Source organism: Arvicola amphibius, chromosome 3 (genome assembly GCF_903992535.2).
Source record: "Arvicola amphibius chromosome 3, mArvAmp1.2, whole genome shotgun sequence".
Classification (NCBI taxonomy): Eukaryota; Metazoa; Chordata; class Mammalia; order Rodentia; family Cricetidae; genus Arvicola; species Arvicola amphibius.
Window position 1 is genome coordinate 35627580 of NC_052049.1, and position 12685 is coordinate 35640264.

Here is a 12685-nt window from a genome sequence, read left to right on the forward strand (position 1 = left end):
AGGCAGGAGGACTGCAGTAAGTTTGAGACTAGCTTAGGCTACAAACTGGTTCCTAGGCCAGCCTGAGCTAAAAGACTGCCTCGGGGAAAAAAAAGAAGGGGGGAGTGACATTTACTTCGGTTTCTGAAAATCCCTGTGGACATTTCCAAATCCCTTAAAACCCTGGTGGCCTCAGCTGCTGTCCTAGCATTTGGCTGTCCTCTTTACAGCTGGCTTCTCCCTGCTGTTAACACAGACCTCTCTTCAAGTCAGCCCCCTCTCTCCCTGAAAGAAGCATCTTCCAGATTTTGAGTCTACTACAAAGAGACCTCTCTCAGAATGGAGCATCTTTGGATGAGGGGACCTTTTCCAGGACCACCTAGATCAATTCAATGTAAACAAGCATCAGAAATAGGAATCTGCATACCTTTCTGCCGACCACCTTGCTCTTGCCTTACATCTTGCTCTTGCCTAACACAGGGAAGGACCTTTGTTTTGTTTTGTTTTGTTTTTTGAGACAGGGTTTCTCCGTGTCTTTTCGGAGCTTGTCCTGGAACTCGCTCTGGCCTGGAACTCAGAGATGCGCCTGTCTCTGCCTCCCGAGTGTCAGGATTAAAGGCGTGGGCCACCACCGTGTGAAGGACCTTTTATTTGCACCCATTAGCTGAATTAAGAGCCAAGATATTCCCAAGAGGGGTGCATAATGGTAAGTGAATTTTAAAAGATCTTTTTATAGGAACTGAAATGAGGTGTGCTTCAGAGATGAAGGGTTGGGGGGGGGCAGGGAGCAAGCACTGGTTTTGGTGTGAAAATACACACGGATGGAGGTTAGACTCCACCAGAGCAGATCTGCCCTTAAGAAAAGCAGCAGTAACACCTACCTCAGCAGAGTTGGGAAGAGGAGTTGCTTTATGTATGCCCAGTGACTAGTGCTTAGACAAATTAGGGTTTTGTGCATGTGTGTGTGTGTGTGTGTGTGTGTGTGTGTGTGTGTGTCTTTTTGGTTTTCTTTTGGTTGTTTGCTTTTGTTCTGGGGTCCCCCCATCCCTCCTCCCTGGACAGGGTTTCTTTGTGTAACAGCCCTGGCTGTCCTAAAACTTGTACTGTAAACCAGGCTGGTCTCGAACTCACAGAGATCCACCTGCCTCTGCCTCCCGAGTGTTCCTGGCTCTGCTCCCTAGTTCTAGAAAATTTAGGAGACAACGTGGACATGTCAGAAGCAATTGGACTGTTAGATGCTAGTGAAGCTAACAACCCCCAAAGCCACTTCTTTCCATGAGCGCCTCCTGTCTCACCTGAGGACCCTGATGGGTGGGTAAGAGTCAGACAGGTGACTGGATCCTCACCCCCTCCTGTGCCATCACACAACAGCTGTTCCGCTCCTAAGAACACTGCTCTCTCCAGAGGAGCGGCCTGACACCCATGCAAGTAAAGGACCCAGCTTCCAGAGAGCTGTTGGGGAGGAGTGCAGAGGCTCTACAATTTGGAGCCTTGCATTTTATTCACCAGACATTGACTTATCCTAAATGCAGAGGTGCAAACTGGGATTTCTTACCCAACACATAAGTCTTCAATCAAAAAAAAACCCTCCACCACACAATGAACCATATGTTCACCCTAATTAGGTTTTGTTTTCCTGTATAATCTCTCCCAACACTGTGCAGATTACCACTGTCACTGCTTGAGGGTTCTCTGTGCCAGGAGTGGGGGGGGGGGTATGTGATCATCTTGGTGTAGCCACACTGTACCCCTAAGCAAGGGTGCACTTATCCCTTTTTTAGAGAGACGTGACTCAAGGTCTCCTAGCAAATTGGCTTCACAGCTGCTCACTTAATCACTATTCTCCCTACCCCCACTGCAGGAACAATATTTAAACTTAACCCTGAGATCCACTGAAGTTGATGAATTTGCTGCAGGTGGCAGAGCTAAGGATCAGGGCCTCCAGGTGATTACAGAGCTCCAGCAGAGCAGCCCAGGAAGCTTCCCACTTGCCAACCAAGTATCCCATCTGTAAAGTGAGTCCTGTAGCAAGACTAGAAGCAAAGACAACAGTGCTGCCTTGCTGAGCCGAGGAGTACTAATGAGGTGCCGACCACAGAAAGGGGGCTTTAGAAGAATTTCCGAAAACAAACGGGAGAAGCTTAGCAAGGAGGCTAAGGATAAGACTCATGGGTCAGGTTGCCTCTAAGTCCTGTGTCCTAACGTCTGGAAAGTGGAAGACAACTGCTTCAGTAGCACTGTCAAAGAGTGAAATAAATGCTAAACACAGCATACGTTGCAAGTAAGTCAGTATATTCTTTATTACTGTCATGCCATTGTTCACCTGGGCTCATGCAGCAGTGTCAGCTGAACCATGCATGCGTGTAACTGCAGAGGAGATGGCCCAGGCTGCAACAGCTATAAGATTATGCAAAGAGTTTCTTTTCCAACATCTCTTGGGGTGCACCAGGAGGTGTTGCTTGCTTTACCCACTGCTAGCATGCCTACCTGGTTCCCAAAGCTTCCCAGACCCACATCAGTAAGTGGCAGGCACTGCCTTTCTGGACAAAACAGACTACTACCATGACTTCCAACTCTGTCTCAAACTCCTTGGGCCACTGGTGTGGGGGAGGGAGACTCAGCCTTCAGGCTGGAGTGGGGTAAGATAGAGACAGGCAAACTTGACTTGTCTGATTACTGGAACAGTGGCTTTTAAAATCTTGCTAGATTGTTTTCACAGAGCTGCTAACTACAGTAAAATATTGGGAGTGAGGACAGACTCTGATATTGGTGACCACCTTGACTGACCACCTGTGAAGGGCAGACCCTATAACAGCAGCATTTAGACAAACCAGGACTGTCACCCTGCCCTTGTTACTGCAAAATAAATAAGAATCCGTTACTGTACACTATTTACAGGCAGGAGTCCTGAGCTTCTCTTTGGATTAATACTGCACACTCTCCTGCAGACACAGAGCCAGAGCCCGGGGAATAAAAGAAACTCAAGGGTGTGCTTTTACACTTCTAACTCTGGGGCAGGCTGCACTTCTCCCAGATCCGGGGAGGCAGTATGTGAGTCAGGGAGGTACTGTTGATGGACACCAGCATCTGCAGCTTGCCCAGACAGTCCTGCAGTGCGGCCTCCGGGTGCCCTCCCAAGCGAAGGTCCAGCGGATGAGGGAGCCGCAGCATGCGATCAGCCAGGGCCAGGCAGCAGATGGCCAGCAGGGAAGGTGTGTAGTTGGTGAAAGCGTAATCAGCCAGGCTCAGCTCCGCCACTCCCCGAGCCAGGGTTTGAGCCTCGAGGGCTCCAATGACCTCAGCCTGCCCCGCCTCCACGCGAACGTGAGTGAAGTGCTCCAGGAAGAAGTTGATGGTGGGTGCGCCCAAACTGAAGCGCAGCTTGTGTAACACGATGCACTCAAGGTTGCACAGCTGCTGCCGGGAGAAAACGCCACCGCACAGGGCCAAGAGCTGTTTCACGCGAGGTGGGTGCACCTCTACCTGCAACAGAGTGCACTCTAGTTCCGGCCTGGAGGTTTCCTGAACCCCCAAGCGCACCCCACCTTAAATCAGGGAGAAAACTGGGACTCGAACCTCCAGGCAGCCTCACCTTTCCACGACTCCACCCTTAAGCCACTCACGGTTGCTTTTGGTACAGCTTCTCTAGCTACAATCCAACTTCAAAAATGTGTGTGTGTGCGCGCGCGCCGAGAGAGAGACAGAGACAGAGACAGAGAGAGAGACAGACAGAGAGAGAGAGAGAGAGAGAGAGAGAGAGAGAGAGAGAGAGAGAGAGAGAGAGAGAGAGAGAGAAGTAAAAAGCCATGTTTTCCAGATATTTAGAAGTGCCACAAAGTTTTGTGTGGGAGGCGGGCTACAGCCCATCTCTTCGGGGTCTGAAAGGACTGGTTATTTTACTCCGCGTGAAAATACACGAAGTTAAGGCTATGGCGAGCATCTGCCTAGATGAGTCCAGCCACCCAACCCCGAACCATGCACGACTGGAGAGGTTGCCTCCAAACACTCCCACCCTACGCCTGGTGGAGGTACCTGCTTGCAAGCGATGAGCAGACAGGTGACCCCGAGCAGCTGGAAGCAGTCTGCAGCTACCGGGGTGGTAAGGAGGAAACGGTCCAGAGTGTTCACCGTCAGGCACAGCGACTCGAATGAGAGGCCGAATTGGCGGTGGACTGGCAGGAGCCAGCTGAGCAGCTTACAGCGGGATTGTGCGGTCACCTGCCAGGAGGGAGAAAGGAAGCTTGCTGCAGCAAGGGACCAATATAATTCAGGGAGCTTCCCCGAATAGAGGTAGAGAGGAAAAGGCTAAATGCTCTGAAAAATGGGAAACACGTGGAGTGCGGACCTGGCTGAGTCTCGGAACGCGTGGGCTCGAGCTCAGTACTGTACGGAGGGCGTGCATCAGGGGTGGGGGAAGGGTCCATTTGTAGATGTGCAAACAAACTTAGGAGTTAGGGCTCTAACCTAGAAACTTTCGGACTCTTCCGCACTCTAATAAACTCCTCTACCCCCCGGAACTAACGCATAGACTTTCAGCTATTCACACCCCCCACTTTTCTCCATCTAGAGAGTAAGGTCAGTGGTCCAGTGCTCGAAGATCCCCATTGCTCCTATTGATGGCAGAAAATGGGCTGCAACGACTAGGGCGCTGCGAAGGGCTGACAGCAGCAAAGGAGAGAGCCAGCCCGAGAGAGGTGAAGCGCTATGGCCGGGGTCTGGCTTTGTCAACCGCCTCACTTGTGGCTGTCGCGCCAGCGACTCCCGCGGATGGAAAAGGCTCTCCTGTGCCTTGCGAAAATCGTAGCAGCTCTGACCGTAGTCTCTGAAGGTCTGGAGATCTAGAGCGGTCAAGGGCTGGGTAGGACTAAGTAAGGAGCTGCAGTCCCGCGCCGCAGAAGCCACAGGGCTGTCCGCGCCGTCAGAGCTAGAGCTGGGGGACTCGAAAAGGTCACAGACGCCGGAGTCTCCCGGGAGCGAACACGCGTTCAGCGGCCGCAGTGGCTCCTTCCTCCGGAGGCGCGGGCGTCTGCTCTTCTTCACTGGGGCGCGGAGGTTCTGATGGCTGTCCCGCCTTCCGGCTGCCTCAGCGGGGCTGGCCGGACTGGCAGGACAAGGCGTCACCATGATACAATCGGGTAGACGCTCTGGCGTCCACAACGCCCGGCTACGGCGGGCCTTGAACGCCAGTGCGAGGGCTGCGAGTACGATCCGGTCCTGCTGCTAGCGCAGCTCTAAGTACCCGGCCTGAGACTTCCCTCCACCACTCCCCCCGGCCTCTCACTGGCTGAGCCCTGAGCGGCCCCCGAGCCGCGCTTTCCCCGAGGCGGGGCCACTCCCCTCGCGTGCCCGCAACGCGCGGCCACAGCGGGGGCACAGGGGGGCAAGAGGCGTTGCAACTCGCGCCTCGCACCCGCCTTCAGCTGCGGCTCCGCGCGCATCTCGCGTCACCCTGGCAACCGCAGCCCGGGTCCTGAGGCAAGCTGCGCGCGCTGAGTGGAAGAGCTGGAAAACCACGGCCCACCCAGGTGAGCCGTGGGTCAGCTGAGCGGTTCAGGAACAAAGGGAAAAACTGCTCCCAGCGGACATGAAAGGGACTGGGCAGCTCTCTGTCCTTGGTTAGATTGTCTGGCCTGGTGTGATCATCTTTTATGCCGACCTTCACCCAGATTGGTCAGCATCTGAACTCCCTACCAAGATCGGGCTAGGACTGTGAACTCGTTTACGTCTAATTTATTTCATTCCCGCTGGTCTCGGGCAGCAGAGCTTTGATCTATTACTCGCGTCTGCTAAGTATGTACGTGGGATCCCGGCCAGCCAGCCAGATATTTATGATCCAACAACAAAAAAAAAAATGCCTCAAACGATCGCACAGGTCCACTGCCCACTGGATACCCAGTTATGCACTTTTCATCCCAAGCCAAAATAGCCGAGGCAGAAGCCGTTTAAGAACGTAATGTCACAGGTGGCGCCTCTGTCGAATTGCTCACAGCATGTTCTGGTTTAGGTCATTAGCTTCAAACCCTCTGCCTTTCCAGGCTGAGCCTAGCTCCCCGGTGAGGGTGGAGGAGAAACAAAAGAATGCAGAGCTGGGGGCGGGGCGCACCGGCAGGAGAGAGAGAATGTGACACCTCCAGGCCCAACTGGTTTACTCTAGACTCGGGTCCTGACCCAGCCTAGAGTCCTTCACTACTCTTGAATCCTAAGGAGAGAGTGTCCGTAACACTTTAGGAACAGGGACCCCGGGGCACAAAGGGCTTCTAACGGACTGACCGTGCAACCATTTCCTAGATGCAAGACACCTAAATAAACTCAGCCAGAGCGTCACAGACGCACGCCAATGGATGAGGCTGTTAGGTGCCATGAAATCTGCACACTTAACCATCCTCACTTATTCCAAAGAGAGATGAAAAGTCTTTGTAGTCTATGTGCAAATTCTGTCCCCTAGAAACCCGGCAGAGAAGAAGGTGAAAGAAAAAGGCTGGGTTTCAGATTCTCAACACTGTTTCTATTCTCTACAATCCCGAAGGAGCTTTCGTGCTCCCGGTTTAAATCGCAGCACCTGTGGCGCGGGGTTAGCTGAGAATCACCTGAGAAGGAAGGGTTTTCAACTCGCAAGTGCCTGGGTTTCTGACTCCTCTCAGGCTGTTGGTGGCTAACATTATGGGAAGATCAACTGACTCCACAGAAAAGGGGTCACATATCAGACTTCTTCCAAGATGAGTTTTCTGGGCGAGGGGAAGGATCAGGACCTCTGATTCTGCCTACTGGTCCAGCTGGAAAGAGCACAAAGCAAACTTGTAGGGGCCAAATGTTCCTATTTAATGGTCATGTTCAGCAAGGCGTTACTTGGTCTCTATTTCCTTGTCTGTAAAAGAATATTATTACTTGCCTCGAGGGTCAAGTAAAGTCGACATAAAAACTTGAAAGTCCTTTTTGAGTGTAAAACACTGGAGGGCATTTTGAAGATGATCATGAGGAGTCAACAACGTTATTTATTATGCTGGAGGTAAACTGAAGACTCACCCATCTAAGAGTGGGTGTGAGCCTCTGAAGGGCCCCCTGCCCTGCTGAAAATACTTTGTTTTCCAAGAGTTTTGTTACTACTTAGACTAGATCCCTACAGATGTTGCGTTTGTGGAAAGCTCACTGTGCCCAGGTTGATACAGAGCTGATGTTCTGTTAGGATAAAGAGCCATTTGTCATATACATTGAATGTGATAAGGGTAGTAACTGAGGATCCTCTGGTTTTTAAAGTTGCTGGAGAGTGGGAAAGCCCCCAAGATATCCACTTAAATTCAAATGTCAGATAAACAACAAATGCATTTTTCGCAAGTATGTCCCAAATATTGTATGAAACATAACTATAAGAGAAATACGTTTACCTGAGATTCAAATACTACTTGGATATTCTTTACCTGATAGTCAGAGTCAATGGGGCATCCTGATAGTTGGAGGACTTGCGTGGGTGTCATGGCAAGATCAGTCTCACTGTTCTGGAAAGGGTAACCAAACACTGATGGTTAAACCAAGGTCAGGAGGAAGGTGGAGTAATCCTTGATTAAGGGTTACTCTGAGGCTGTAGCTATAGCTGTAGCTCATGGTGCAGAACTTGCCTCAAATGTGTGATGCCCTAGGTTTACTCTCCAAAACTGAAAAAAATAAGGAGAGAAAGGGCCAAATTAGGTTTGGTAATTCATGGAAGAAATTATTTGTAGAGAATGAGGGTAGAGATAAGAGGTTCCAACTATATTTAGGAAATAGATTAAGGAGTTTCATGTTAGAGGCTTGGGGAAATCAAGGAGGATTCTGAGTTTGACCTATGCACCCAAGTGAGTGGGTGGTGTTTAAAACAATAAAACCTCCAAGAGTCTGGATAAGGTCAAAAAGAATGTGGGAGTTTCCAGCCACGTCTTTTAGCTCAAACTCAGCTAGGACCGAAGCATTAAAGGACACACAAACACACACACACACACACACACACACAGACAGACACACAAGTAGTAGCCTTTAGTTCTCAATTGTTGCTTAGTTTAAAAAACAAACATATAAAACCCTCAAGATTTGACTGAATTAACTGAATATAGACCTAGTATACAGCTTCGCGGTGCTCCATGGAATTTGACAGAAAAGGAACCCCGAAGGGTTTTCTGTTTTGGAGTACCACGCCAGCCATGATGAGTCTTTCCACACTAGGAAGGCTTTATTATTTGTTTAGTGCCAACAGAAACCTCGCTTCTAACAGATTTAGCTTGGATGTAACTGCTCCGTCTAAGAGCAGCGTCAAAGCTGAGGGCTAGAGCTGGGTGCAGTGGTTTCAATCCCAGCAAGTATTGCATGTGATGAGGGTGATACAGAGGCAGGCAGATCTCTGTGAGTTCGAGGCCAGGCTCGTCTACTGAGCAAGTTCCAGGACAGCCAGGGCTGTTACACAGACACACCCTGTCTCAAAAAAACAAAACCAAACCAAAACAAAAGTGCTGAGCACTAGAATTTATTCTAGGACTTCCACCCGTTGCTTCCAAAAGAGGCCCTCATGGCACCTATTTGCCTGGCGGTAGTGTCCAAGTACCACGGTGAATGTTTGGAGGTCAGAGAACAATGTGAGGCATTGCTTCTCTCCTTCCTCCACTGGTTCCTAAAGTGTGAACTCAGGTCACCAGACTTGGGGCAAGGACCTTGACCCACTAAGTTGTCCCATCGGCCCATTTTTCTAAGCCCAAGGAATATATCATCAAATAAAATAGATTAACATTCAACTTTGAAAAGCTTTCGTTTCAGTCAGGCGATGGTGGCACATGCAGCATGAATTCTAATTGGTCTTAATAATAATAATAATAAAAGAGATATTAGGGAGTGAAAACTGAAAGAACAGAGAAGCAGAGCAGCCACTAGTTCTTCTACAAAATCCTCAGAACCAAGGGGGCAAGATCCTATCTACAAAGTAGACTGAATCCTGAGCTCCTATTTCCTTCCACCTTTTATATTCCTCTCTCCACCCAGCCAGATCAGTTCCCATCTCCATCTCCCTAGTGCTGGGATTAAAGGTGTGAGCCGCCACCACTTGGCTCTGTTTCTCTTTTAGACTCATTCAATCTTGTGTGGCCCAGGGTGGCCTTGAACTCACAGAGATCTGTCTGCCCTCTGTCTCCCTAGTGTTGGGTTTAAAGGTGTGCATCACCACTGCCTGGCTTCTACGGCTAACTAGTGAGGCTAGCTCCACACTCTGATCTTCAGGCAAGCTTTATTTGTTAAAGCACGAACAAAATATCACTACACATACCTTTAATCCCAGCATTTGGAAACTTGGAAGGCAGAGGCAGGTGAAACTCTGAGTTCAAGGCCAGCCTGGTCTACAAATTGAATACCAGGACACCTGGGACTGTTACACAGAGAAACCCAGTCTTGAAAAATCAAAAAAATGGGGGGGGGAGGGGAGTTCATTTTGGAGAATTAGACCAAATGATCAAATAGTATTTAAACATGTATTTAAATTTTAGATGGTTTAATTTTAATTTTAGGTGGTTTAATTTAAGCTGAGAAGAATAAAGGAATGAAAAAGAGGAGTCTTTTAAGATTCTTTTTTAATGAATCTGAGTACTCTTTCTATGTGTACTTTATGCCAGAAGAGGGCATCAGGCAGAAGAACATCAGATCCCACTATAGATGGTTGTGAGCCATCTGTAGTTGCCGGGAATTGAATTCAGAACTCCAGAAGAGCAGCCAGTGCTCTTAACCGCTGAGCCATCTCTCCAGCCCTAATAGATGAATCTTAAGTTGTCCCCCAAATCCTCACTGAACAAGTGACACTGGAGCACAGACTTGAAAGAGATAGAGGATGAAGCATGTGTGTTTTAGGCGGAAAGAACATTTCAGGTAGAGGCAGCGTAAAACAAGGGCCAGGAGACAGGAGCTCGTCTGGAGGAGAGTAACAGGTAGGAGAAACAAAAGATACAAACAGAGATTCTGACAAGAAGCGCCCGGGTTTTGAAAATAAAATATATTATCACAATTAATTTTGTATGTTTTCTTTTATTAATATGATTTCCAGACATTTTAAAATTACATAGATAGAGGACAGTGATATGAATAAAAGGCCTGACCCAAAGCCTGGGTTCAGGGCCTGGAACACACATGAAGATAGGAGGAGAGAACCAACTACGCAAAATTGTCCTTTACCGTTCACATGCACACACCATGGCATGTGCGCATACACACATGCCCCCACACACATGCACATCATATACACACAACAAACATTTTAAATGATAGATATCACACATCTTATTTCTATGTATAGCATTGTTCAAGCTCAAATCAGACGAGAAGAGAAGGCACACGTAGGGAAGGCACAGAGAGAAATGAAACCCACAGAAGAGGTTGCTGAAATAATCCAGGTGAGAGCAGATGGTCTTGGACCAGTGTGGGGGTTGGAGTGGTATAGAGTGCAGACAGATTTTGACTACATGCCGACAGGATTTGTGTAAAGCTGTAGGGTGTGAGCAAAGGCTCATCCCAAGTTCCCTAGCCCTAGAAGCTGAAAGAATGGCACTGTCATTAGCTAAAATGGCAAAGACTCAAAGGGGAAGCTTGTATGAGGACGAGAATTTTGTATGAACCTATTAGTCTGGAGATGTCTGTCGAGAACCCGCATGAGGAAGATGAACAGGTATTTGAAGTTGGGGGGTCATGAATGAGGTTGCATGGCTGGAGAGATGGCTCAGTGGTTAAGAGCACTTGACTGCTCTTCCAGAGGTTCTGAGTTTAATTCCCAGTAACCATATAGTGGCTCACAACCTTCTGTAATGGAATCAGATTCCTCCTTCTGGAGTGCATGAAGACAGAGCATTCATATTACATAAAATACATAAATATATATATTAAAAAAGAATGAGGGTGGGACTGGGAAGAGAATGTATGTGTCTCAGCCGTTCTGGATGCAGTTGTAAATGGGACATGCAAAGAGACGACATCCCTACGTACTCTATGGTCTGCTGGTCTACCTTCTGAAAAATTCTACCCTGGACTGTCACTGAGTAATTGGTATTACACTCTCCTCACCATGTGTGGCACAAATGATTTGGTCCAATTCCAGGGCTTTTCATTTGCCCTATGAAAGGTCCCTAATTTGTTTGTTTACCTCTCTGGAACTGGGGTCTAATGCATTTTTTAAAAGACTTATTTATTTACTATGTATATAGTGTTCCGTCTGCGTGTTTGCCTGCACACCAGAAAATGGCATCGGATCTTATAGATGGTTGTGAGCCACCATGTGGGTGCTGGGAATTGAATTTAGGTCCCCTGGAAGAACAGTCAGTGCTCTTAAACCTCGAAGCCAACTCTCCAGTTTGGGCCAGTGCATTTTCCCCAGGTTGGAACTTCAGTCTAAGGCAAAGCTCCACTTTCCTCTACCCCTGGCTCAAAGGCTGGGATGAAAGCAGGAACAGTGCATTTACTTAGGTTCCTTCTTTTGACAAACAAAGCCAGTGAGTTGCCACCAGACTTAGACAACTTTGTCAAGCCCTTGGGAAATCTTTACACTAAGTTTGATGTCACTGAAAATTATATTTACTTATGAATCTTTTCTTTTACCATGCTTAAGCTCCAAAACTGTGGTATTTAAAGTGCTTGAAGTCAGACAAGTTTTGCTGGTATTTGGTAAACAAAGGGGCAGGGATTTTTTTTTTTTTCCAGGCCATTTTCTAAATGAGACGTTTGACTTCTACATCTCAATGTCCACCTGGGGAAAAGGCTATCTTTCTGTTACCACCTTCCTGGTGTCTTGCCAATCCCCAGTTCATGAAGGGTTCAGTACACACGCTCAAGTGCGTTGCTTCCCTCCATGTGTAGACGTGTTCTTTCTCCCACCCACCTGCGAAAAACTGTAGGGCACAGGCAGTACCAAACAATGGCTCTAAGCTTTGCCTCCAAGTTAAAGCTCTTGGGTTCAAAGCCCAACTGCAGGCACCAGCTGTGACCCCGGAGCACATTACACAGCCGTGTTCTTCTGTTTCCTTAGCTGTTGAAAACAGGGCATGGCGGGGTAAGGGAGCCCCTGAGACTATCATGAGGATTAAATCGATGTCATCTCTAATGCGGTGTTCAACAGGATCTGGGCCTGCCTCGATTATTTTAACTAAAGTATAATGTATATGTCTTTTTGCCAGCAAGGATGGCTGAGGAAAATACTTCTTTTTCAGTTTGGGATGTGTATGTGTTTTCTTCCGGTACCTTCTTGTGATAGATAATCAGCTGCGCACGCCGAGAAGGATTTTTCTTGGTTGGATGACTTGCAGTGGCAAACCCACCCTAAATCTGGTTCGTGTCTTCTGGTGGCAGCCCACATAAGAGGACAGAAGAAGGACTCTTTCATGTTTGCCTGCTTGTTCTCACCCTCACTGGCAAGTTCATCTATCCTGTTTCCTGAGGCATTCCTCCACTGGTGTTTGACCCACCTCTTCAGGATTCCATCGAAGAACCAGCAGCTTTCTAGGACTTTCCTGAAACTCCAGCACCGGATTGGGATGGCTGAGGCATTCAGTCTTGTCAACTAAAACAATGACCAGATCCTCGGCCTTCCAGCAGGGGACAGTCACTGTTGGATTACTTGAACCACAGCTACACATACACACACACACACACACACACACACACACAAGTGCATACACACAAACACACATATCTACACATACAAATACATAAATACATG

At 48.3% G+C, this 12685-nt stretch overlaps 1 protein-coding gene across 1 annotated transcript; it reads right to left on the reverse strand.

Annotated features, from left to right (window-relative positions):
- Nucleotides 1-2982: 2982 nt before the first annotated feature.
- On the reverse strand, nucleotides 2983-5103 carry Ccno (cyclin O). The gene is made up of 3 exons (XM_038321246.1): nucleotides 4717-5103; nucleotides 4012-4197; nucleotides 2983-3462 (listed from the first exon to the last, which is right to left on the reverse strand). The coding sequence occupies exons 1-3, from the start codon at nucleotides 5101-5103 to the stop codon at nucleotides 2983-2985; spliced, it is 1053 nt and encodes a 350-aa protein (XP_038177174.1).
- Between the last annotated feature and the right edge of the window lie 7582 nt (nucleotides 5104-12685).

Excerpts from the sequence above, each read along its gene's own strand:
- Ccno (XM_038321246.1), bottom strand. The coding sequence starts at position 5,103 with ATGGTGACGCCTTGTCCTGCCAGTCCGGCCAGCCCCGCTGAGGCAGCC. Across the intron at positions 4,198-4,716 it reads CGCTGGCGCGACAGCCACAA|GTGACCGCACAATCCCGCTG; the intron begins GTGAGGCGGTTG and ends CCCTCCTGGCAG. Across the intron at positions 3,463-4,011 it reads TGCTCATCGCTTGCAAGCAG|GTAGAGGTGCACCCACCTCG; the intron begins GTACCTCCACCA and ends ACTCTGTTGCAG.